Source organism: Argentina anserina, chromosome 1 (genome assembly GCF_933775445.1).
Source record: "Argentina anserina chromosome 1, drPotAnse1.1, whole genome shotgun sequence".
In the NCBI taxonomy this organism is placed as follows: Eukaryota; Viridiplantae; Streptophyta; class Magnoliopsida; order Rosales; family Rosaceae; genus Argentina; species Argentina anserina.
The window spans coordinates 16,531,743-16,558,074 of NC_065872.1; the positions used below are offsets into that span (position 1 = coordinate 16,531,743).

Consider the following 26,332-nt stretch of genomic DNA (forward strand, 5'->3'; position numbering starts at 1 on the left):
TACCCCAATCTTTTTATGCTCATCATGATTTGAGAAGAAAACAAAAGCTTCTTTTACTGTCAGAATTCTTAATGAGGAATGCGGTCATAAAAGAGTCAGATGTGTCTGCATCAGGCAGAGCAATGCGCTCAATTTTTTCTAGCTGCTTGAGAGAATGAAGAATTAAAATCTACCGGAAGAACCCAATGAGAATCAACAATATCATCATTCACCTTAACATGAAGTGCAATAGAACCACTTACTCCAACACTAGTAGCAAGAGGCTCACCCAACCAATTATCTTGCCAAAAATATATCCTCTTACCATCACCAATATATCCTCTTGCCAAACGTTTTTGAGACTCAACCAAACTGAAGATCTCTTGTAAGACTTTATAGGTTGAAAATCGTCTTTCAAAAAACGAACTCTAAGCAAAATAGAGGCTGGAGAGGAAGAAGAGAGCATCTCCCTACATCTCTTTATTAGAAGAGCACGATTAGCCTCAAATAGATCACGTAACCCCAAACCTCCTTCCTCTTTGGGTTTACAACAGTGACGCCAAACAACAAGAGGCATGCTTATTTTTCAAAGGGTCTCTAGTCCAAAAACAAATTCATGATCCAATATTGAATGTCATGAAGTAAACCAGCCGGCCATTCATAAATATGAAAACTATAAACCAAAATGCTTTGAATCAATGACTGAATAAGTTGTAGCATACCCGCTTGCGACAAAAGAGAACCTTTTCAAGAGGACAACTTGCATCTCACTCTATCTGCAATGGCCTGAAAATACACTCTCTTGGGATGTGCCTGGAAAATCGGATCCCAAGGTATGTGAATGGAAGAGACCCATACTTGACACCCAAAATTTTCCGGATAACAAAGCATCTACGGTGAGCATATTTCCCAAGAAACACAAGTGATTTAGATTTATTGACTCGTTGCCCTGAATTCAAGCCATATTCCTCCTTAAACTTCATTAGATTCTTCAAAAATCTCTTGGTACCCTACATAAAAACCATAATGTCATCTGCAAAATACCAAGATTGAGTGCACTCGCATCACACAGTTTTTACCCTCCCCTTTTCCCCATCTATGCCAATTTTTCTGATAATCTTGTAAAAACCACAAATCAGGGGGAGATATTCCCAGTTCACATTTCCGGACATATGCAACTTTGGATCAGGCCTTTGGTCCTGAAAGTGACGCAGAACAATAGCTGCTTAGGAACCTGGATCACAAGCTCTAAGAATTGTAAGTTAAGCACACACTGATTTTAGGATTCACTCCCAGGTTTCACACCCTAGTCTAGGCTTCACACCCAACACTATAATTTGGGAATCTCTCCCAGGTTTCTCACCTTAATCCTATCACAGGAAAATTCAGAAAATCTGATAATCTTATTCAACATGGCATAACCCAGCCTAGGGCTCTTACATTATTTATACTAATGTTTATAACTGACACCAGCTAGCCTTAAGTACTCATTAGGACTCTTAAATTTCAGAAACTGAAACATAAAAGGCCTAATAAAGTAGCAGTTAAGAGACACAAGAAAACTCTTGAAATACAAGCCTGGAGACCTCTAGATCAGACCCTTCTTAAGCTGGAAATTAATAACTTGAGCAATCAATCAAACCATAAAGAGATATAATTATTAGCTGCTCTCTTCTTCCATCTCTTCCGTTCATAAAACTTAAAAGGCTTAGGTGTGATGTCCTCATCAGTTCTCCCCTGCTGAGAAGGGCTCGTCTCCGGCGAGATAAAGCTGTAATATCTTTCAAGGATATCTGGATCAATGCGCTGCAGCTCCTCCTTAGTTACCCAAGTGTTGTCAGAGTCGGGTCTGTCCTTCCATTTAATTAGATACTTCTGGTAGCCACCGTGTCTTGTGGACACCACTTGTTCATCAACTATGTCTTCTACCACTTCTCTCTTGGAGGTTTTAGAACGTGGTAGAGGTGGGGTGACAGTTGTAAACTCAGAAGAGAATGGTAGTAGAGGTATTGCAGGCTCTTTATATGGAAGCAAGTCCTCCACATTAAAAGTTGAACTGATTCCCATCTCGGGTGGAAGGTCTAACACATATGCATTGTTTCCTGTCCTCTGCAATATTTTGAATGGTCCCATGCTGCGGGCATGCAACTTCCTCTTTGCCTTCCCTTTAGAGAAACGCTCAGGTCTAACTCGGGCCATGACAAAATCTCCCACTGAAAACTCCTTGAACACCCGATGTAGATCAGCAGCCTTCTTATACTGATCATTACTTGCATTAATCCGACGATTAATCTCAGCATGCAACTCATGGATATGTGTTGCAAACTCAGTGGCCGACTGTGAGGGTCTCTGTGACATGGCCATAGGAATGAGATCTATCGGCGCTCTAGGCTTGTGACCATAGGCAGCTTCAAAAGGACTCATACCTATAGTCCGGTTGACTGAATTATTATAAGCAAACTCAGCAACTGGTAAAACTGAACTCCAGGATCTGATATGCTCACCAACCAAACACCTCAGCAAGTTTCCCAAGCTTCTATTCACTACTTCAGTTTGCCCATCTGTTTGCAGATGGTAAGCAGATGAAAACTGGAGTTTGGTACCCATCATGTGCCACAAGGTCTTCCAAAAATAACTCATGAACCGAACATCACGATCAGACACTATACTTTTAGGCAACCCATGCAACCGAACAACTTCTTCCATGAAAAGCTTGGCTACTTCAGAGGCATCAAATGTCTTAGAACATGGAATAAAGTGAGCCATTTTTGAAAACCGATCCACAATCACAAATATTGAATCATGCTGCTGTGTTGTCTTAGGTAATCCTAGCACAAAATCCATGCTGATATCTTGCCAAGGAGTATGTGGAACCGGCAATGGCGTGTATAACCCGGTGTTTCGCCTCTTGTGTTTTGCCAGTTGACAAGTACGGCATCTTTCAACAACTTTAGCAACATCACGTTTGAGACTAGGCCAATAGAAACGATCCTCCACAAGAGCAATGGTTTTGTCTCTACCAAAATGCCCAGCAATTCCACCAGCATGTAGCTCTAAGATCAGAAAATCCCTCACTGACGTGCAGGGAATACAAAGTTTGGTTCCTTTGAATAGGAACCCATCTTGTAGAACAAACTCAGCACTTTTGGACTGCTTTTCCAAGAGAGCTGAATATATGCCTCCAAAATCTGGACAACTCAAATACTCTTCTTTCAAATTATGAAATCCAGCCACCTCCACACTCATAGAGTGTAAAAGTAGATTTCTGCGACTAAGAGCATCAGCCACTTTATTCTCCACTCCAGACTTATGCTTCAACACAAAAGTGTACTCTTGGATAAATTCAGCCCACTTTGCATGTCGTGGATTTAACTTCTTCTGAGAATTGAGGTAACGCAAGGCCTCATGATCAGAGAACAAAACAAATTCTTGTGGCAGCAAGTAATGTCTCCAATAACGCAGAGATTGAACCACTGCGAAAAATTCTTTGTCATATGTGGAATACTTTTGCTTGGCTTCATTCAATTTCTCACTGAAATATGCAATAGGGTGCCCTTCTTGACTTAGAACTCCACCAATTCCCACACCTGAAGCGTCACATGTTACCTCAAAAACTTTTGTAAAATCAGGAAGACGCATAACAGGGGAATTGATCATTCTTGTTTTGATCTCCTGAAATGCCTTTGCTGCTGCACTTGTCCACCGAAACTCCCCTTTCTTCAAACAATTAGTGATTGGGGCCATGATAGAACTAAACTCAGCAATGAATCGTCGATAAAACGTGGCCAATCCATGAAAACTACGCACCTCATGAATATTTTTTGGTTCAGCCCATTCAGCAATAGCTCTGACTTTCTCCGGATTAGCTTTAACACCTTTTGACGACACAACAAATCCCAAAAAGACAACCTCATTGGACATGAATGAACACTTTTTAAGGTTTGCAAACAGCTTCTCTTTTCGAAGAGCTATGCAGACTTGCCTCAAGTGAGTAAGGTGCTCTTCTTGGGATGTGCTATATATTAGAATGTCATCAAAATAAACAACTAAGAACTTACCCATGAATGGCCTTAAAACTTGTGTCATAACTCTCATGAATGTGCTGGGAGCGTTGGTTAACCCAAATGGCATGACTAGCCATTCATACAAGCCATCCTTTGTCTTGAAAGCAGTTTTCCATTCATCTCCAGGTCTGATGCGGATCTGGTGATAACCACTCAAATCAATCTTAGAAAAAATCGTTGCTCCTGCCATCATGTCCAGCATATCATCAAGTCTCGGTATTGGAAATCGATACTTGATTGTAATTTTGTTTATAGCTCTACTATCGACACACATCCTCCAAGAACCATCCTTCTTTGGTGTGAGGAGGGCAGGAACAGCACATGGACTAAGACTCTCTCGAATGAATCCTTTTGCGAGCAGTTCATCAATTTGCCTCTTCAATTCTGCATGCTCGGTTGGGTTCATCCGATAATGTGGTAAATTAGGTAATGTTGCTCCTGGAACCAGATCAATTGCATGTTGAATATCTCGGAGAGGAGGAAGTTCATTGGGAAGATCCTCAGGGAACACATCGCTGAACTGTTCGAGGACTAACTTAACACCCTGTGGCAGCTCCAAACTACTCAAAGGGTGAGATTCCTTTGCAAACAATACAAAAATTACAGAATCTCTTGTTGTCTCCTTCACGAAATCTCTGGCACTGATGATGTTAATGGATTTTGACTGCTCCCTGCTTGGTATCGGTTGAGACATAAGTCTAGGCTGAACTGGATTAAGTTTGATATGTTTTCCTTCATGAATAAAAGAGCATGTATTAGCACGGCCCGCCGTAGTAACATCGAGGTCATACAACCATGGTCTGCCTAAAAGAATATGTCCCACATCCATTGGCACCACATCACACCAAACAGTATCCTTGTAGGATGAAAATTGAATGGGTACCTGACATCGCTGCTTTACCGGAATGGAAGACTTATCAATCCATGCTACACGGTATGGTTGAGGATGATCAGCCGGGGTCAAACCCAATTTAGAAACGGTTTGCGGGGAAACCACATTGATGCAGCTCCCATTATCAATGATGACCTTATAACTTCTGTCTCCCCCTTTAACATAAGTGTGAAAAATGGTCGTTCTCCTCCAATCTTCAGCTTCCTTAGGTTGAGTCAAGGTGCATCTCACCACAGCCGTTTTCGGTTGAACATCTTCCTCTAGATCATCATCAACTGGGATTTCAGGGTCATAAACCTCTTCCTCTAGGTCTACTTGAACATTAGCCTCTCCTTCTGTGCTAGCAGCAAATAGACTTCGTAATTGCTCTTTAGTTGGGCATTGACCAGCATAATGGCCATAACCTTGACACTTATAGCACCGTGCGAGTCCTTCTCCCCGATTGCTAGATTGTACTCCTTTTCCCCTCTCAGTTTTCACCAGGGAATTGGCAGCATTAAAACCACTAGAATATGGAGATGATTTAATGCCGGAAGCACTAGGACGAAATTCAAGATTTCGTTGGTCAAACCGCCTTTGCACAGGGGCTGTGGGACTTTTTAAATAACGCTCCAATTCCAGCACAATTTGATAGGCTCGCTCCAATGAATATACCTCATGAGGAATCAACTCCCTTTGAAGTTCTGGACGAAGGCCGGTTCTGAAACGGGCAAGGGTTACAGATGGATCTTCAGTTATGTTACATCTCACCATAAATTCTTCAAACTCATCGATATACTCCACAGCTGGCATGCCTCCTTGACGAAGGGATTGCCACTGGTCCAGCAAACGTTGTTGGTAAGCCAAGGGAACATACTTCTCCTTCAGCCTTTCTTTCATCTCATCCCATTCTGTAACAGGTTCTTCACCTGCCCTTGCAAGTCGCCTTTCCAAACCAGTCCACCATTCCCTCGCTTTGCCCACCAACTTCATCTTTGCAAAGCGCACCTTTCGAGCTTCTGACAATTCATACCAATCAAAATAATGGTCCATGTCTGAAATCCAATCCAAACATACCTTTGCATTCAGTTGGCCATCAAAGTTTGGAGCTTCAACTTTAATAGACCTCAAAGCTTTCTCTTCATGATCATATCCATCTTGCCCATTAATATTCCGGAGGGGCTGCTGCCTGCGAGCAATCCTTCTAGGCTGCAGTCTCCGTCCTCCACCTACACTCTCTTCTTCATTGAGAATGGAGGCTTCAAGTTCTGCCAAACGCCGGTCAGAGGCTGTTGCATGGTCTTGCATTCTTGTCTCAATCTGTCCAAGTTGAGCGAGTACGGCTTCCAAGGTTTTAGCCACAGTTTCAGCATCCATGGCTGAATGAGATTTCTATGGGCTGGAGCTAGCAATACTAGAGCTTGTCCAGCTCTGATACCAAAGCTGACGCAGAACAATAGCTGCTTAGGAACCTGGATCACAAGCTCTAAGAATTGTAAGTTAAGCACACACTGATTTTAGGATTCACTCCCAGGTTTCACACCCTAGTCTAGGCTTCACACCCAACACTATAATTTGGGAATCTCTCCCAGGTTTCTCACCTTAATCCTATCACAGGAAAATTCAGAAAATCTGATAATCTTATTCAACATGGCATAACCCAGCCTAGGGCTCTTACATTATTTATACTAATGTTTATAACTGACACCAGCTAGCCTTAAGTACTCATTAGGACTCTTAAATTTCAGAAACTGAAACATAAAAGGCCTAATAAAGTAGCAGTTAAGAGACACAAGAAAACTCTTGAAATACAAGCCTGGAGACCTCTAGATCAGACCCTTCTTAAGCTGGAAATTAATAACTTGAGCAATCAATCAAACCATAAAGAGATATAATTATTAGCTGCTCTCTTCTTCCATCTCTTCCGTTCATAAAACTTAAAAGGCTTAGGTGTGATGTCCTCATCAGAAAGCAATGTGGGGTGGGTAATGTTTGGTAACATGAGTACACACACAACAAGAATCTCAACCAATATGGAAACCCTATAGACAGTTGGTTTCCTACTTCCTTCAACCCAATTAAGTACAAAATCCTTCCCAACACACCTGTTGTACCACTTGACATAAACCCTTCCAGGGTGACAAAATAAGGGTAAATTTCATTGTGAAAATAAATGCCGTGAGGCAAGTGTTTTTAAGTTACCCTTTACGTTAAAAAATTAGAGAATCTATAAAAAAGAGAACTTTTTAAATGCTCATTTATAGGGAGTCAAAGCTAAAGAAGATGTTTAGGAGAAAGAGTCATTCAAGGGAAGATACAACAACCAATGTTGCATGTGAATGAAAGGGCAAAAGGACGGTTATTTATCCTCATAGACTGAAAGGATTCAACCAGTTACATATAATGATCATTCAAGTGAGATTAGGAAGAAGAGCATTATTTGTAAGGCAATGGTCCTATCTAATATGGACAACACAGTGACTACATAACAAAAAGACATAATTATGAAAACCTCTAATATCATACAGCTCAGGAATCCAATCAATCACAAGGTAAATTATTGGATTCCTTTCATAACAATGTAAAGACCATATACCTGATCATCAGAGATTATACAGAATTATCACCCCAAACTCTCTCTTTCGGTCTTTTCCAGATTCTTTTCTGATGACCTTCTTTGCCAGTTTTCCTATACGAACTTCTTTGCATTGCAGACACTGAAATTCAGCAACATATGGCATCTCAGTAGGCCCCCTCTGAGACTTCACTTGCATGATCACTTTATCATAAAAACATGAACCAGCATTGACAAGCAGGACATGCAACATCAGATTTTATCATTCAAACCCTTTTGTTCGAAATAAATTGATATCTTGGAATCCAAATATAGCAAATGGTTCTATCAATCATAAAAATAGAGTTATTTTCCATTGAAAATGAGTTTCTAAAGTCTGAACAATGTGAAAGAAAATTCCCAACCAAATAGGATGATTCTGGTAAATTGACTCTCACCTTCACTTAGAAACCACTTACTAAAATTTACATCAAGTCCTCGACCAAAAAACAGGAAAAAAAAAAGAAGAAAACAAAAGAAGTGTATATTAAGTTGAGGCAATAGAAAAACATCGGATGATAAAAAAGAAACAGAGTAGCTTTGAGAGCCTATTTTGCAGACAAACTTTTCACCCGTCCACTTAAATTTGTAAACAGATAAATCTTTATGCATCTTTTTAATCCTTTGGAAGTGGGATTACTTAGCTTTATTATCAAGAATTTAGGATAAGAAAAACATTATAGTAATTTGGAAACACGGAATAGTGTTCACAGAAAGAAAAAAAGAGCAGGACTTTGATAACCTGAATGAACCATAAATTCAATAGAGCTATATAATTAAATCCAAATAATTTTCCTAAAGATGAAGATGACAAAGTTGCTAGGGGATACCTGTAGGAGAGAAGATAACTGAGGAAATGAAAATATTGAGCCTCCATGCACATTTTACCCAGGCATTGAATTTCCAGAACTCCAATGGGTATTTAGTAACAACTCCATCTTTGGGTTAATCTTTTCTTTTGCTTTTAGGCAACACAGGTCAACTTCAGATGTTTTTGAGGTTTATGCGTCAACTTTTTTTCCCTTCACAAATAAAACTGTGATCTAAGGCAAAGCCCGCATATGGCATTCCCTTTGGTGTATACCTGTGGCAAAAGAAGAAAAACCATACTATGTTCAAGAAACCTCCAAAAACATTTCTTGCTATCAGTTAGTAAAGAAAAGAAAATAACATACTTACGACAGATGTCTCATAGTATGTCAACTGCTATCTTCATTTGTTTCACCAATCCATTTAGCGTGTTACATATAATTTCACTTTGAGGGTGTGATGAGCGTCCCACGAGAAATTCATGCACAACACCATTATTGCTGATCCAACTACAGCCGGGCTTCTTGGTCACTCCCTTTTCCCTCATAAACCGCCTCAGAGAAGATACATCACCCCATCGATGGTCAGATGCAAACGCGTTAGCCAGCATGACATAACCGCCGGTATTGTTGGGGTCAGATTGGACAAGTTTACCGGAAACATATTCAGCATAGTCTAGTCTAGAGTGGAGCAGACAACCACCAAGCAAAGCACCCCACACAATACTATTAGGCTCAAACGGCATGGAAGTCACAACCTCGAGGGCTTCTTCAAGTAGGCCTACTCGAGCAAGGAGATCAATATAGCAAGCATAATGTTCTATTTTAGGTGAAATGGAAAAGCTGGAGGTCATATCATGAAATATTTGACGCCCTTTCTCTGATAAACCTGAGTGGTTGCATGCACATAAAGCACCAAGGAAGGTACGACCATTGGGTAATAAACCAAAATCTTGAACTTTCGAGAACAGCCTGAGGGCCTCCTGTCCTTCACTGTTAACTGCAAGACCCATGATCATAGCGTTGAAAGAAACAATGTCTTTCGACTCCATCTGGTAAAAAACCTCTTTTGCCTTCTCCAAACTCCCACATTTGGAATACATGTCAATCAATGCAGTGGCCAGAATCTTATTTGATCCAATTACACTTCTGTTTCCTTTACTTTCCAAGTACTCATGAACCCACCTACCAAGCTCTAAATCGCCAACTTGAGCACAAGCCGAAAGCACACTGACCATAGTAACATGGTTAGGCTCACGACTGGGATCTCCCACCATCATCCGGAAAACACTCAAACACTCCAGAGGACAACCATTCTGAACATACGCGCCGATGACAGCATTCCACGGCAGCACACTTCGCTTCCCACTCTCCGAAACGCCATCAAACATCTCCCTACTCTCCTCAATCCTCCCCCATTTCCCATACAAATACACCAGCACAGTCCTCACAGAGTCCAACCCAACCACACTGCCACCCACACGCGCCATAACCGAAACCCACTCCTCAATCTTCCCCATGTCAAGACTGGAACAAGCGGACAACACACTGACCAATGTCGCATCTTCCGGCCGCAAATCCCCCTCCACCATCCTCACAAAAACCCTCAAGGCCTCCTCGGCCTCCCCCGCCTTGGCATATCCATCGATCAAAGACGTCCAGCAGCACGTTACATTCTTGTCAGGCATTCCATCGAACACCTTCCGTGCAGAGCCCAGATCCCGCACTCCCTTCCCATAGACAGAAAGCAACCCATTACATACGAAAGTATCGCGGAGGAACCCCGTCTTGACAACAATGGCGTGGATTTTCCTTACAGGTACCGAGTTTTGGCAGCGAAAACAGGACTTGAGGAGGAAGGAGAAGGTGAAGCCGTTGGGGGAGAGGGGGGTTTGGAGGAGGGATTTGAAGAGGGAGAATGCAGTGGAGAAGAGGCGGTGCTCGGCGGCGAGTCTGATGGCGGCGTTGAGGGGGAGGAGATTGGGGTTATGGAGGGAGTGGAGGATGCGGAGGGCAACGTGGGGAGATGGGGAGTAGTGGTTGATGAGGCGGGTGGCGATGAGGTGGTGTTGGTGGGCGCCGAGGAGGAAGACTTGGGCGTGGATTTGGAGGAGGTGGGAGGGTGAGAGAGGGCCTCGTAGGAGACAAGCTAGGTGATGATGAAGGGGAGAACAAGACTTGAGGTTTGGAGATGACAGGATCAAGTAGTTCATGGTGTCTTGGAGTTCAAATAGTTCTTACAATCTCAACTGGTTCACTTTTTTCGTGTCATCTGTTTGTCAATGGACTGCGTCTACTGGTTTGTCGGTCGGTCATCATAATATATTACTGACCCAATAACGTTTAATAATAAATCGTAACCCTTGTAACGTCTAATAATTGACTATTGACCTCGGTGAACATAATTTTAAAAGTAACATATTCATTAGGCCCCTAACTAAGAATTGACTCCATTGGAAAATTTTATGGTGCAGCGCTGCATGCGTGCAGCGTCTCTAATCCACCTTTCATACATCCCACGGATTCTACGTGCATTTTAAGACACCCTCTATTCACCGTTGGATTCGGTATGTATGGTATGCAGCGCTGCACCATAGACGAATCCCATTACTTCATATGGAATGTCCTTATTTCCAAGTAATAGACACTTTATATATGGCATGCTATGTACTATACAACCAAATTTAACTTGTAACATTATTTTGTCTTGAACTTCCTTCGCCAACTGGATTTGTATTGAGAAAATTATAGTAAACCTGGGGCTTTCTGCATTCAGCAACATAGAGGTTCTGGAACAAATATAACAATATCAGACCGTTAGTTGTGATCAGATCGTACAATAACTAATAATTTCACATTGGTAATGCTATTGGTACAACTTGTTCTAGTTCAAACTTTAAGGTGAGCAAAGCTCTCAATTTAGAGCTGATAAGATTTCATTTATATATCGACTCGAGCAAAAGAGAATCTACCTGCACTGCAAAAGCTACGTGAATTAGTGTTGCTTCAGACCATGGTTTTCCAATCAACTGAAGACCAATCGGCAGACCACATTTATCGTATCCAACCTACCAAGAGCCAGATGCATATTAACTTCAAACTCTGTACTACAATGTTAGCACTACAGTTTAGTGATAAAGATCATACTGGAATAGTCACTGCTGGTAGTCCCAAAAAGTTTCCAGATATGGAGTATCGAACAAGTGCAGCTTAAAAAACAGAAAATTGGTTAGTTCAATGTTGCAGGTTGACACAAATGATTACAAATCAGTAAAAAATGTGTTAAAATGTAATTAAAACATTCATTACCTCCGTTTATATAGTCAAGTTCCCCGGTTTTGAGAGCATCGTCCAAAATCGGGTATGCTGTTACCCTGTTATGTGTACCATTAGACATGCTGATGATAAAGTTTTGACTAAAACTTAAGAAAACCTAAGAAGTTTTACTATGAAAATCCTTCCCTTGAGATGCTACCTAAAGGTTCTAGTCCTACACTGTATTTCTAATTCTGTAACTGGCTCATACCTCCAACTTAATTTTGACAAGAAAATCGTGTCAATACATTGCAGAATTACAAATGAAGTGGAAAACAATACCCTACTGTTGGGGAAACAATGATATCTGCGTGAGAAAGCAAATTCTTGTGAAATTGCATCTGCCGGTTCCTGTAGATATATAAACACGTTTACATGGTTAAGATATATTAAAAAAACAAACGACCCTCAATATAATATTGATAACAGGTGTGATTTTCCAAACTAAAAGTAATTGATAAAAGAGCTGATTGTGTGCCTTGTATATGTGGGAATGTTAAGAACTTGCTATTTAATATTTCCTTGGACATTGGTAGAACTCACAACAGCATCAAAATTCAACAGAGCTTCTGCTATGTATCCGAACTATGTATAGCACCTTGTATATGTAAAAAAAAAATGCAGAAATTGCCCATGGACCATTGTTTATATCAGAAAGTTATAGCAGCTGCATCAATAAGATGTGATTTTCAGTCAACAACTCAAAAGTTGTTTCAGTCCGTCAGTGTACACAATAAGATATCACTAAAGGTCTTTAAATCATGTTTTAGATCAGTATTTTGCGCATTCTAGAGATACAGTAGTAGATCATTATGCCATAACTGACGGTAAATTTACAAATAACATAATGGTACAGTTTGATAGTGTCAAGAAGTACTTACCTAATTCTCTGAGCCTGTATATACTCTTTACTGTTGAAAGCACCATACACAGCAAGTGCTACCCTTACATCCCACCCTAATTCTTTGAAATCCCTATCTTGATGAGATTAAAATGTCAGCATTTAAAGTACTTGTTTATTTCAAGAATACTAGAAGAAATTAACAGTCGTCAAGAACATACAGCTTTTCAAAATGAGGACCAAGCGATGTGGTACACTCTGAACCAATTGTTAAGTAATGTGCCAAGCGCATCACCTCTATCTCTGGTATGGTCACCTCTACAGTCTTACAGATGAAGAAAAGCAAAGTCAGAAAGTAATATATGCTGACTATTGTATTGGCTGAATCAAAATCATGATCCTGTTATGGTAGTCGCAACTTGCAACCACTTGGTTTCTTGATATGATTCAGATTAGTAACCTTCAATCAAGGAACTGGTGGTATAGAATAAGCACTATAATATCCTTACGCAATAAGAACCTGACTAATTACCTTCCAACCATATTGCTTGTGAAGCCTGTCCAGGGCATTGGTACAGCATTCCCTGATGTCATCACTGCAATCATTAAACCACTAATTGAACCAATCAGTGGTTGAAAATTGTATGAATATCAAGAGGAGCTGAATTGATACAAATAAATGAATTCTTATTTAGCATTAACAGTGCAGTTTCAATTTTCCAAGTACTCATTAGCTAGGTTGGGAATGTTTTGACTGACCTCTCCATACTTTGCAAATTTGATATCCGATGTAGGTTTTGTTGAGTTCAGTATAGGAAAATATACTTCGGGCTGAAAATTTTAGAAAGAACAAACAGAGAAATGAAACTAAGGTAAGAATGGGAACATCTGGCTTGATAAATTCTACATTCAAATCTTAATCAAACATCATGTGGAAAAGAATTTTGATCTACTGATTTTCCACATTATTGGATTCTTAGACAAGAGCAGACTTAAACTTGTGCAACAGATAATACACTCCGTAAATGAAAATATTTAAAACAATTTTCTGGTAACAATTTGCTGACATGCATGATGCCATACTTACAGATATTTTGGGTTGACTTGATGGAATTTGGCCGATGATTGCTGCATAACTGTAGAAATTTGGGGTAAAAGTTATAGCGTATGCACAAAGGAAGGCACATGCATAACAAAATGAACAAGACCATTAGTAAAGAAACACTAACACTATCAGAGCATCCTCAACAGTTCCGGCCAGTATTCCAACCATTCCGACCGTCCAATTCAGAGGAAGAACACTAAAGAGTAACCGAAATCATACTAGTAAAATAGTAATAAGCTCTCAAGAATATGAAACATGCAGAGGATTAATTGAAAATATATATATATATTGAATAATTTACCCCAAATGAGATACCCGAGCAAAGGTAGGTTTTAAACCTACAACACCACAAAGAGCTGCAGGCATCCGCACAGATCCTAGTCATACATCCCCAACCGAAATTCATCTTTCAGTCACATGCAACATTATATTTAAATCAAACACACAAAAATGTTTGATTGCATAAGAAACAAGCAAGCTTGGTACAAGACTACAGACTATATATGAATAACAGATTATAACATGCGCTTTTTCCATGAAACATATAAAATACCTCCTCCATCAACACCAAGAGCAACAGGGCATAATCCAGAGGCGACCACTGCAGCCGATCCGCTAGAAGAACCCCCAGAGATTCTGCTGGGGTCATGCGGATTTCTAGTTGCCCTAAAGTATGATATTACAGAATAAGCATGGTTGCAGTCATAGATATAACAAAACTGATTTGAACAAAGAAAATGATAAGGAAAATGTTGCTGCAATATAGACCACATAGCCTAGTAACTCCTTTCATATTCAGTCAGAGTAGCAAAAGGATATGAAATGTATATGAATGATCAACCTCAGATACAGGAGAAAGTTGATTCAGTTTTGGAAAAACAATGTAGCCTTATCTTACCCATAGTGCGGATTTATCCCGCTTGTACCAGCTCCAAGTTCATGCATATTGGTTTTTCCAATAAGCATGGCACCACACTGTCTGAGACCCTTGACACAGCATGCGTCATCTGTACAAGGTCTAAATTTGTGAAGCCACTTCGTACCACCTGCAAAAGCACATTTTTCTATTGAGAAATTTGTAGTTATGATTCTAAATATGAACAGTGGATTGACATGCATAAACAACTCTTATCAATGGAAACCCTGCATGTTACAGCAATTTCTTTGCAGAATAAACAAAAAATTTACCTGTGGTTGGATACGGTCTGCAGTCTATTTCATCCTTGACAGCAATTGGGACCCCATCCAGGACTGAAATAGGCACACCTGGAGGCGAACAATTATGTGAGAGTGTATAACAATGATAAATGCAATATCGTAAATGAGAGACTGGCATTAGGATACTTAAATGGAAAGACCAACATGAGAGAGATAGGCTCATCCTTTACTTGATCGATCGATTGAAAATTGGTGCTTAAAAAAATAGATGCACTAGAATCTTCACGAGACTATATATTAAATGGTACATGTAGACATGCCAGTTCCAACTCTATTTTACTATTGGTGGGAGCAGCGAAATATTGTCAATTCAATTGTAAATGCTATCGCATTATTTCTGTTTTGGAGTAGATGTGTTTGGTCTCTATCTTTGCATGTACCTTGTTCATACCGCAAAGTTGATTCAATTGCTTGGTTTAGAATGTCTTCAGTGTTGTAATTAATAAAGAATGACATCTTAAATGGTGGATTAGATGATTCTTGGATGGCAGCTATGAGACGCTCCGCAACCTGAAGTAAAAGGGGATGAAAATGTCAGGTGAGGCTATGGAAACAGAAACCTACAAGTTACCTCTGATGTTATCCTTTTAAATAGCAAAACTTCAGTATGAATACAATTTACTCTAGGCAACAGGGGGTTTATGTAACTGTTCATCCAAATGAAGAGTAAAAGAACATGACATACCAATTTAGGTGTTATTTCTTTAGAGGTGTAGGCTCTTGAATAATCTGATATTGTCCAATAACGGAAAGAAGAATTTGTACCATTTAATTCCTTATGTACGGATAAAGGAAGACATTCAATTGCCTGTTGAACCATTTCAGGTGGTGACAAGTCAGATCGTACATGTTTGACATCTTTTTCTTTAATCTCTGCATTGATAAACATATGGAAGTTCAGATAAAGTACCTCACTGTAAATTTCACAAGGAGGAACAAATACATAACAAATGTAAGTTTAGAAGATGTAAAGATTTGAAATGCAACTCCAGCCGGGCAAAACAGATTGGTAGAAATGGAGTTGAGATGTGACTTCTGAGGTTCAATGATACAGAGTTTCAACCAGTGAGTCATTTCTCCATATATCTGTAAAAAAATGCATACCATCGAAAGGATGCAAGGGAACATAGACTGGTGATTCCTTGAGCTCAGCATTTCTAACCAGCTGCAAATTCAATTCGATTTTCAGCAATTGAAAATGAATGAAGGGAATGAAATGATCAATTACACAAAGCACCGATGGAAGGCTCCTAAACCTGTACCCTCCAAGATACTGTCTTACAACTACTTGGATATATCTGTGTACTCACATTCCTAGTATGTTGTAAGCATATAGTAAGTATCCACTACGCTATGAGTTAGGTAAAGTCAAATATATGTTGATTGAACTATGAACTACACTCTTGGTTTATTCTTGATAAAATGTTAAGAAATTTAGCAGGAAACGCTGACAATTTTTTATTTTCACTGAATTTAGAAATATCTGATCAAGACATTTTAGATGATATGCTTCAGTTGCTAACTGTTGATACAACTAGAAGTTATTCCAATCTGCTGCTTGGATTCATTGTCAGCAGCCATGAATTTACCCAAAATGCATATCACCCCAAGTACATTCACCGTTACTGCTTTAACCTTACTGACTTCTCTGTTATGTGCCTTCATTATAGTTAACATAGTTATTGTAACTAATTTTATCCTCCTAACTCCCAACCATATTTGTAGACCTGAGCTTACTATAAATCCTCCAAGCTGGAGGTGATTACATACAATTGATCCTAAATTCCTAATATTTGACACAGGATGGCATCATTGAATTTCAAATGATAACAACCCTATTTAATATAGTAGATTGTCCACCCTTGTATCTCAAAAGGATCGAAGGAACTTAGTTTGAGCCAGTTTGAGAAAAATGTTTGTTCTCGATCATAACACTGAATGAGATATAAACACAAAACATGTGCATACCTTATGAATCAAGTTATCTTTTTTCAACATATACAACAACATGGTCCCAAAGATCCGCAATTCCAGAAACCAGGCGAACAATTTGACCAGAAATCCAGCCATACGAGGAGCTGCAAACAAAAGAGATCGATTACTACTATTCTGGGTACGTATATAACATGGTAATACATATGAAGAATTCCACAGTCCAGATTGGACAAAACCAGGTACACCAAAACACTAGGACTGTAAATTTCTGGTTGCATTGTTTCTAAATTGATCGATTGGCTTGGAGATGAGACAAATTGTAAATCTGTAACGAAACATTAACAGTCAAAACTAACCAAAGCCCCTGTATATTTAAGATTTGATGTTGATAATGATCACTGTCTTCACTGATCACCTTTCATTTTCATTCACAAGAGTAATTCGATCAACCAAAAACATCTCAATGATTACTCCACATTGTAAATCCATCCATGAAAACAACCCAAATAACAGAATTCACTATAAACATTCCCACAGAAAATGAAAGTCGAGAGAAGAAGTAGAAGGAAATGGACCAAACCTTTGACATTGGCTCGCAAGTAGACCTCAGAGCTGCCGGAACCGAGATCAACTTCACTCGCCGGCTCGTAAACCACACGAGCCTCCCTCTTGAAGAACCCCATATCACAACTCCTCCTCAGCCTTGTTGATCAAATTTACACACACATACAAGCATTATATATATATCAATATATATAAACAGAACATGCATCATTGCAAACGTAACTTAAGGCGGATAAAGCAATAAAAGGAAATGGATTGATGTTACAGAGGTGTGATAGAAAGATAGAAAGGTACGTACCACCGACCAAACTGTGATATTTCACGGGGGGGAGAGAGAGAGAGAGAGAGAGAGAGAGAGAGAGAGTCTCTATGAAACAGAAAAGTTGGGTTCAGTTGGAAGTTGGAGAAACATAGTTGCTTTCACGAAACAGGTCATAGCGAGAAAAACGAAGATGATCTATATTATTCCCCACGGGTTGACTCGACCCGGAACATTAAAATATATCCTTTCCTTCTTGAATGTTCTTCGTTATTATTAAATTACCTGTCATCCTCCGCGGACGATGAGCCTCCCGATTAGGCAGGGTTCCAAAATTCTGGAATATATGTGTCTAAGATTTCGACAGATCGAAAATAAAATATATATGTTGTCTTCATTGTTTTCAACTCTTGACTATGCCAAAACGGGTTTGCCCGCCTGAATTTTTTGTGGCTTTTGACCTTATTGGAGTAAGTACACTTTCTTGTCAATTACATCATGAATCTCATGCACTACAAGATTTTCACTTTCTTGATCATACTTACCCTGTAAGTTAAACGATGAGGTTGACATTGTGCATGAGAGATCTTCCTACGCTAACATGACGTGTTAGATTGGAATAAATCATAGTAGTAGACGAGTGTTTTATGTTTCATCATGGAGTGTGATACTCTTTCTCACTTATTTTGGCGCGATTTAACGATGGCATAATATAACCCTCCTCATCGTGCGCGCATATTTCTCAAATAAAAAAAAATGTATGAAGTATGTGATAAGTCTCATTTCGTGTAATGGTCCTCTACTCCTTTAAGAAGAAACAGGCAAAGCTTAATTTACTTGATCAATATCTGTGTAGGTGAGTAGTTATAACCATAATAACCATCATTTTTATCGAGTCTGTGAGAATCACCCTATTCCACCCACCCAAAAATTTAGAACTCGGATAACCAGCATATTATTTACAAGAAAGCATCAAGGACAAATTAAAACACTATATCCCCCACAAAATAACACCATAATAAATAACGACATCAAGACTCGTGTAAGACTAAAACAATGAGGGTTTAAGACACACATAAAAGACACATTTATGAAGGACCATATTTTTTTTCGGCTACATAAAACTCCAAAATGGGGGCTATTCTGCTCTGCTGGCACAGTTCATCTTCTGTTCTCTACAAATTATCGGCCTAGAGCTATTAATAATTTCTCCACTGCAAGTGAGGAGAAAATAATTGTTCAGTTTTTTTTTATGACAATAAGGTCACCCCAAGTCAATCTGATTTGTCTTTGTGTTATGTAATATATGGAATATGATACTCTTCCTATTCTAAAGTCACACTAAGCCTCGCCGCAATCCGGAAACCTCATCATTGACCTTCGGCCGGCAAAAGGCAATGCAGAGGAACCTGCGGTAAGCATCTGTAAAAGTGTAACACAGATCCAGAACGTATTTTCTGCCAAGAAAATTCACATGAAAATTTATTTTCAATAATATCATTTCGTCGAAAAACATTTAAATTTTTGCAATGTAATTGCAAGAAAAACATCATTTGACTGATTTGAGCACTATACTTATTTCAATGCATTCTACTTCCTCGTACGATTTTAAGTTTAACACCAACAAGAAAGTAAGTAGACAATAGCAAAATGGCAGTTGGAGAAAGCAACAGCCTATTAGGATCAGTCACATTAGCACATTAACATCAACAATTTCGAACATCTTTGCAAAACTAAAATCGAATACTGGAGAAAGCGACAGCTTATTAAAACTCACAGTTGCATCTTAACAGCAACAATTAAGAGCATTTACGCAAAACCGAAATCAGACTGCCCGAGAAGGCAACAGCTTCATATCAACACAGTTATGTATTAGCATCAACACTTACGAAAATTAGGCAAAAGCAAATCAACATGTGGAGAAGCAACAGCTTCATATCACCCAAAATGCAGAAGGTATCGACGGGTCGTCTTTTTCATTCTGGTTCACTCACATGAGTGAAACTGTGAAAGCGACTTGCAATTCAAAAACAATATGAGGTTTAGATACCTGAAATGTGGGACTTGGTGGAACACATATCTTAAATGTTATGTATGACTTCACTATATACAGTATATACCTCTTTCATTCTGCTCCTCCTATTTACATTACTCCTACTACCCTTAATGGAAAATTGAAGATAAAATTGTTGGTCCCGAAGAAGTACCTTGTATGTAAATACAATCTGTCGATTCACAGGTATTGAATAAGCAGGAGAACATATCAGGGCAATACAGACTGGTTGTGTCTGCAATAAATCAACCTTGTTTCTTCAATTATTCTTATTACGATTTTCGTCAGTCCCACTCTTACCTCTGCCCAAGAGGTTTCAATCATTTAATATTGCAGGTATTAATGGTGAGGGGCTAGTGATAAAGAATGTCGATCTCTCGCAGACAATTGTTGAAGCATCTGACCAGTCATCTGCTGCTTTTGAGACTTCCACTATCCTTGGATTATTCAGGTCTTGATTGCATGGTTTCATCAATATGATCTGATGACCTATCTGAGTCCATCAGAAAGTCCTCCAATGTTGCAAGTGATTTCAACTGTTGGCCAAGGGATGCAATTGTTTTCTGGCACTCTGCAAATTTACTTGCAGCCAACGCTAGCTCTTGCTCCTGCCACAACAAGAACATATAAGAACAAATTTAGAAAGTATATATATAATTAATCGTGTAATTAAATGCAAGTCAACTGAAGTCTTAGAAGCCATATACATGTTAAGGACTATTTCATAATTCCACTATATATGATGTTGTCGAATATTATATGCAACTTTGCAGAATAATTCTTAATCAGAAGTTAGTTAATAGCACACTCTCTAGTTCTAAACTCTAGGAGAACTTTATTTCCTTTCACCGTACAGCAGAAGCTCTAAGCCTATAATGTGGGTATATAATTCACTTCTTCTGCTCCTTCCCATTATACAATACATGGAGTTGACACTAACTCACATCTTACATTTTTCATATATATGCACTACCTCCTAATAATTCTAATTTCTTTTAGCCTTTTCATATTAATCCTATATCTATCTTTGTTGCTGTTTTGCTATTCTTATTCTGGATACAGGTGCATCTAACAATTAATCCACAGCTTCATACCTTCTATCAATTAGTCTACACTCTACAGCCTTCATACCTACTAGCCTAATTCTTTTTTATGTTAAAACTATACTCCATAGTCAGTCTCATTCATCAATTACACAGCAGATTGATTTTCCATGTTTTATGCCCATTCCTATCATTCACTCTACAGTATTATTTCTAATTGATTGGTTTTGCCTTGGACGCTTGACAGTTTACTACATGCTGGATATGGGTTTTGCAGTTGCAGTTGTTTAATAAGCTACGATTTCTTTGACAAGAAAACTGACCTGCTGTATCTTCAAATGTCCACTAGTACTAGTCATACACTGGAGCTCAGTTTCATGTTTCATTATCAATAACTCATTCTCAACTTTCTGGCATTTGGCCATATATTCAGCTGATAAAGCTCGCTCCTTTGAAACATCTACTTCTAGTGCACCAACTTTAAAAATCATGGAGTTAAGTTCAGTTTGAACAGATCTTAGTTGTACCTCAGCCACTTTTCGCATTGTTCGACAGACCTTTACTTCTTCATCTGCAGCACGCTTCGAAGAATTTGCAATATCCAACAGTGTCTGAAGGTCTTTTAACTCCAAATCAGCCTCCAGGAGCTGACTTTTTAATGTCTGAATCTCCTCTTGGCATGCAGTCATTGTCATCTCAAGTTCACCATTTTCAGTCACCATCCTCTCTAACTTCGCCTCCAGTTCTGCTGTCCTGTGACTCATGGTTTCAAGTTCAGTTTCTAAAAGTTTTTTTTCAGTAGCATGATGATTTGATCCAAAACCTGCCTTAAGGTAACAGTTCTCGTTTTCTGCAACTGGTGATGCAGCAAACTTTTCCATTTCAAGAAAATCATCCATGAGATTGATTTCCACAGAAGGAACCATAAGATCTTTTTCAACACTCTTGTTATTCTTAAACTTATCAAGATTTTCTGTATGAGCAGATGTCCTTGAATCTGACTGTATAGAATCACATTCTCTTGGCTCCAAGTTTTTCACTTTATGTGTATCTAAATCAATTACCAGCACACTCTCCCCATTATCTGATTGGCTATCCATAATGGATTCTGCATAAACTGAGGACATAGAAAAGGATTTGTGACCATTATTTGGTAGTGCTTTACGAGCCAAGGCGTTTAGCCTACGGCACTCAGCTTCAAGCTTGGAAACCTTTTTTATGCTCTCTAAATATTGCTTACTCGCTGCTTCAGCAGCTTGGGTGCTCAAATCCCTCTCTATAAACGTAATTTCAAGCTCCTTGAGTCGAGAACGAAGACTATGCTTAAGAGCAGAGTTCTCTATTTGAGTAGCCTCACGCTTTAACTGGAGATCCAAATCAATAGAGGCAGCTGCTTCAGTTTTAGCAACTTGAAGTTGTGCTTGTAGATCAGAGAGCTGACTCTCAAGTATGGACTTTGAACTATCCCATTCACGAGTTCTTTTGGCAACAACCTCATTAGTATTCTGGTCTTGCTCTTCTCTTGCATGTCGAAGCTGCCTTACACATTCTTTCAGTGCTCCATCAAGATGACCAACCCGGTCTTTAAGAGCCAAATTTTTCTGATTTGCAGCATCAAGCTGATGTTTTAAGCCCGACACTTCATTTTCAGCCTTCTCCCAACCTACATATATAGGAAATGGCAAGAGAAAGCATGAATGGGACCATCTTCAGAAACAATAAGTGATAATAGCACAGGAAAATCTATGACATACCATTGACCCCTAAACAGAACAGCTCAGCAACACCCAATATTTTCCATTTCTATAAACTCAGGAATCCATCCTAGAACGGCTTAAAAAACAAAAAAAACAAAAAAAAAATGATGAGTGAACCTTCTCTAGAACAATAAGAATATGAGTTCTATAAACCCGTTGGTCATGGAAAATCTAAACTATAGTAAGTGTAAAGAAAAAGTCCTTCGTTTCTCATAAATTCAACATGGCTAGGATATGTGTTTGCTTTTCTTTATTTTTCTACAAGATTTTTCCAGTTAATATGATTTATGTAGGGTTATAATCCAAAACTTAGCCTATATAGATAGTGCATAACGTTAAGACAACAACTGAAATCCAAATTCTTAAGCTGATGAACAAAGAGCAGTATTATTGTTCACATAGGTTAACAACTGGGCACATAGTTTCTGAACATATAGATTCTATATATAGTTTAAATGCAAGGGAACAAAAGGAAAGCAGGAAAATTAACCTGAGACAGCTTCTTCTGCAACTTTAGCATGCTGCTTTACCAATTCATCCTTGGCATTACAGCTAAGAAGAGCAGCAGATAATTTCTCTCTCAACGTATCAACACTATCAATAGGTTCTTCATCACTGTGTGGAGCTTTAGAAGTCACTTCGGGCGACTGAATGCTATGAGGTGAGAATGCCTTTGACATCAAAGAACGAAAAAGTTAAGACTCTTTAACCAAACCACTTGATAGAACAAAGAATGATGTTAGAATCTATACTAACTATGTCCTAACAGCTCCGTGAGCTTCTAGTAAGTGGGAATACCAATGGACCAAATCTTTCTGAACTTAAACTTCACTCAAGAACAATCTTTCCATTCATAGTAAATTTTCAAGTAGAATGGATACCACACTGATCATGCCTACAATGAAGAGAGAGAGTTTGCAGATATTATGGTAAAGCAAGAAACTAATAACCAAATAGGCAGATTCATGAACATTTTCAAATTATAATTCAAACAATTGAAACAATGATAAGGTCACAGAGTGAATCTATTTAAGAACAATGTGAACACAGCTACCTGATCATCAGAAAATCTCTCGGAATGAGAAGATATCGATCCTGAACTCTCAGTCTCACCAGAACTCTTCTCTGATGATTTCCTTTGCCACAGCTGACTCCGCCGATCCATCTCGAAACTCAACAACTAAACATCTCACAATGCCCCCTCTGGGACCTCACCTGCATTGTGATGAAACCATCAATGCATTACCAGAGAGCATATCACATCAGATGTGGACCCCTTTTGCTGAAAAACCAAGCAGTATCTGCGCATATCCAAATCTGGGGAAAAGTTATAATCAATTCTAGTAAATGTGGTTGGTTTGCACTGGGAAAATCTGAGTTCCAAGACATTTGAAAAGAGAAATCCAGAGGGGGGCCCAAAAAGATCCATCAAAAAGACAACTTTCTCATCTTTGCTTAGAATTCACTTCTGGTTTGAATGTTTGATCTAATCCCCAACCAACAAAAAAACCATAATTTTGCTAAAGGAAGGTGGTAGCAATGATAAAATAAGCACTGAATAGTAACAAAAAGACAGAAGCTTTGAAGACTAATAAGATGCTTGTTGTTGTATAACTTAAAACACACAGCTCAAACACAGCAGCACTAGCTTTGATTTGCACCTACCAAGTCCACATTTTCACGCCAAGATAAAGAAGCAGCAACCCTGAAAATGAAACAGGCAGATACCCACTTCAAAACACCAATCAATACATAAAACAAGCAAAGACCCACTTCCAAGAACCACACAAAAGTGAGAAATTGGCAACACCCATTTCCAGATGACACAAATTTTCAGAACCCATCAAGCTAAAAACTGAGGACTTTCCATACATAGAAATAAAGAAAGAAGACAACAAAAAATGAGAGAGAATTTTGGTTAATTAATGTGTTGGGTACAAACTGATCAAAAGAAAATGTGTTGGGTACAAAATGAGGATAAGGAAACAACCTGTAATTAAGAAGAGCATTGTCAGGGAGGTGGGTTTGGGATTGGAGGAGGCAAAAGAGGACAGAATATTTTATTTATGTACCAATATTTTTGTGTTGGAAATTGGGGTTGGGAAGAAGGGTAGAAGTAGAAGTAGAAGTAGAAGTAGAAGAAGAAGAAGTAGGACCGATGTGGGGGTGATGAAAGGGACCATATGCGAAGAGGATTCTGTTTCATCAATCATTGAGGGGTTTGTTTGTCGTTGTCTTCAACAAAATAGGGGGGTGGTGGTGGTGGCGGCGGCATTTCCGCCCATGAATGCGGCAAATTGATCAGTTGTGGAGTTGTTTATAATATAAATCTGATCATTGGACTGCAATGTGGAACTGTTGCTCTGCAAGAGAATCTGGATTTCACGAGCAAGGGGCCAGAGGCTATGGGCTAGCGGTGTGTCATGGACCGAGTTCCTATGCAGTGAAATATGACTAGTGCATGCCAATGTTACTTTTAATTAACATGCATCCACACTGTTAACTTTCTTTTCTTACTTGTGCGCCTCCCGTGTCATTCTGATCATTTTCACTTATATTCTTTGTGTGTGAGGTTCCACCAATGAAAGTTACTCACACGTAAGTCTCACAACTTGTGACTTACCGATAATTTCCTCGTGTCATGGTTATATATAACACTCGCCCAACTGATACGCTTCCATGTCATCCCGCCTAATGCTAACCCCCTTATTGACCATCGTGCACATCCCGCCTAGTGCCAACCTCGTTACTGACCATCGTACATCTTGCATCTGTAGCAAGCGGCATGACAGTAGGCCAAGACCTTGATGCTCCTTATTTCCTTCTATCTGACCGTCCCTTGAAAGCTTGTGCACCTAACTCGCCTCATGAGCATCCATCATCATGCTCACTCGACATATAGGCATCCATTGTCAACCCTTCACCCATGGGGTATTCATATGGGCAACTCAGCCCATGGGTGTTAACTTGTTGGGCAAGGCTCGCCTCCCACATATCACCCCGACACGTATCCATCTTGACAGCCTACTCTTTCATAGTTCACTTGCCTTCATATGCCCACTATAGGTTTCCTTTCTTCTAGCACGGTGTCGCCCTTCCGTGCTTACTAGCAACTCTTTTCTTTGGGCAAGGTCGAACCCCTAACATATGATTGTGTCGCTTGCTCCGTAGTCATTGCGCATCACGGGATTCTGACACATCTTCCTTAAGCCCACAAGTTCGTCCATGTCGTTGGCATAAGGATCGCCCACGTACAAACATCATCATCTGCATGGACCCGCAATATCATCCTAACAGCCGATATTGTCCACGAGACGTCCTGACTCATGAAAAAGCATGCCACCCCTCTTTGGCGACATCTGCCCGGCGCCTAGGTTCCCCACGATCCCCCATGAGTGACTCGCTTAGTGCCTCATAAGGCCGGAGGAAACATCAAATATCCGAGGAGGGGCAACTTCCATAATTAATTCAGACAAGCTCTTAAAAATATACCATCAAGTGCATTTGACTCTTTTCGACATCCTGGACATTTTTGGTGTTCAGACTTTTCCTAAATTACAAGCCTAAGTGCCTCAAACTTAGGAGTTCCAATTAATTATGAAATTACCACTTACAATGTCACTCGACACTCAATCAGCCTTCATGCTTGCCGCTTGACACCTTCTCTTCGACATAGTCCCTAGGAAGTGTCACGATGACACAACCATTTGTGCAGACCGTGACACGGTGGATCCTTACGAGTTTTGCACTTCTGATGTAGACTTATTATACATTTTAATTTAAGGTGAGGAAGAAATATCACTGGTCATCAAAGTTTGCTGCGATCGACACTTTGGTCATTGAACTTTTGAAAACTTCAATTTAGGCATCCAACTATACCACATGTATGTCACATTGGTAATTCT

The 26,332-nt window shown here is 39.4% G+C and overlaps 3 protein-coding genes across 6 annotated transcripts; all 3 read right to left on the reverse strand.

Moving 5' to 3' along the window:
• Nucleotides 1–7,268: 7,268 nt before the first annotated feature.
• On the reverse strand, nt 7,269–10,554 carry LOC126796865 (pentatricopeptide repeat-containing protein At2g29760, chloroplastic-like). 3 transcript variants are annotated; one of them, XM_050523593.1, is made up of 3 exons: nt 8,708–10,554; nt 8,359–8,612; nt 7,269–7,631 (listed from the first exon to the last, which is right to left on the reverse strand). In XM_050523593.1, the coding sequence occupies exon 1, from the start codon at nt 10,548–10,550 to the stop codon at nt 8,718–8,720; it is 1,833 nt and encodes a 610-aa protein (XP_050379550.1). In that variant the 5' UTR covers nt 10,551–10,554; the 3' UTR covers nt 7,269–7,631; nt 8,359–8,612; nt 8,708–8,717. The 3 variants fall into 3 exon arrangements, with proteins under 3 accessions (XP_050379550.1, XP_050379542.1, XP_050379546.1); XM_050523585.1 differs by having other exon boundaries at nt 7,269–7,693; XM_050523589.1 differs by having other exon boundaries at nt 7,269–7,693; nt 8,704–10,554.
• Nucleotides 10,555–10,922: 368 nt separating this feature from the next.
• On the reverse strand, nt 10,923–17,439 carry LOC126796850 (fatty acid amide hydrolase-like). Its single transcript, XM_050523572.1, has 20 exons — nt 17,332–17,439; nt 16,785–16,894; nt 15,921–15,981; nt 15,502–15,689; nt 15,197–15,326; nt 14,787–14,864; nt 14,497–14,644; nt 14,152–14,264; nt 13,900–13,975; nt 13,723–13,794; nt 13,581–13,629; nt 13,253–13,324; nt 13,026–13,106; nt 12,715–12,818; nt 12,534–12,626; nt 11,935–12,003; nt 11,647–11,711; nt 11,485–11,546; nt 11,310–11,405; nt 10,923–11,126 (listed from the first exon to the last, which is right to left on the reverse strand). The coding sequence occupies exons 1-20, from the start codon at nt 17,432–17,434 to the stop codon at nt 11,022–11,024; spliced, it is 1,875 nt and encodes a 624-aa protein (XP_050379529.1). The 5' UTR covers nt 17,435–17,439; the 3' UTR covers nt 10,923–11,021.
• A 2,061-nt stretch (nt 17,440–19,500) lies between these two features.
• On the reverse strand, nt 19,501–24,526 carry LOC126796887 (filament-like plant protein). 2 transcript variants are annotated; one of them, XM_050523608.1, is made up of 5 exons: nt 24,093–24,526; nt 23,482–23,642; nt 22,918–23,098; nt 20,994–22,333; nt 19,501–20,235 (listed from the first exon to the last, which is right to left on the reverse strand). In XM_050523608.1, exons 2-5 carry the CDS (start codon nt 23,590–23,592, stop codon nt 20,071–20,073), a joined length of 1,797 nt encoding a protein of 598 aa, XP_050379565.1. In that variant the 5' UTR covers nt 23,593–23,642; nt 24,093–24,526; the 3' UTR covers nt 19,501–20,070. The 2 variants fall into 2 exon arrangements, with proteins under 2 accessions (XP_050379565.1, XP_050379560.1); XM_050523603.1 differs by lacking the exon at nt 24,093–24,526 and having other exon boundaries at nt 23,482–24,007.
• Between the last annotated feature and the right edge of the window lie 1,806 nt (nt 24,527–26,332).

Coding starts and splice junctions, on each gene's coding strand:
- LOC126796865 (XM_050523593.1), bottom strand. CDS start 10,550: ATGAACTACTTGATCCTGTCATCTCCAAACCTCAAGTCTTGTTCTCCC.
- LOC126796850 (XM_050523572.1), bottom strand. CDS start 17,434: ATGGGGTTCTTCAAGAGGGAGGCTCGTGTGGTTTACGAGCCGGCGAGT. Junction 13,976..14,151: donor TCTTGGTGTTGATGGAGGAG/GTATTTTATATG, acceptor ATGTATGACTAG/GATCTGTGCGGATGCCTGCA. Junction 12,627..12,714: donor GGTCCTCATTTTGAAAAGCT/GTATGTTCTTGA, acceptor TCATCAAGATAG/GGATTTCAAAGAATTAGGGT.
- LOC126796887 (XM_050523608.1), bottom strand. CDS start 23,592: ATGGATCGGCGGAGTCAGCTGTGGCAAAGGAAATCATCAGAGAAGAGT. Junction 23,099..23,481: donor AGAGATTTTCTGATGATCAG/GTAGCTGTGTTC, acceptor TTGATGTCAAAG/GCATTCTCACCTCATAGCAT. Junction 22,334..22,917: donor TGCAGAAGAAGCTGTCTCAG/GTTAATTTTCCT, acceptor CTATATATGTAG/GTTGGGAGAAGGCTGAAAAT.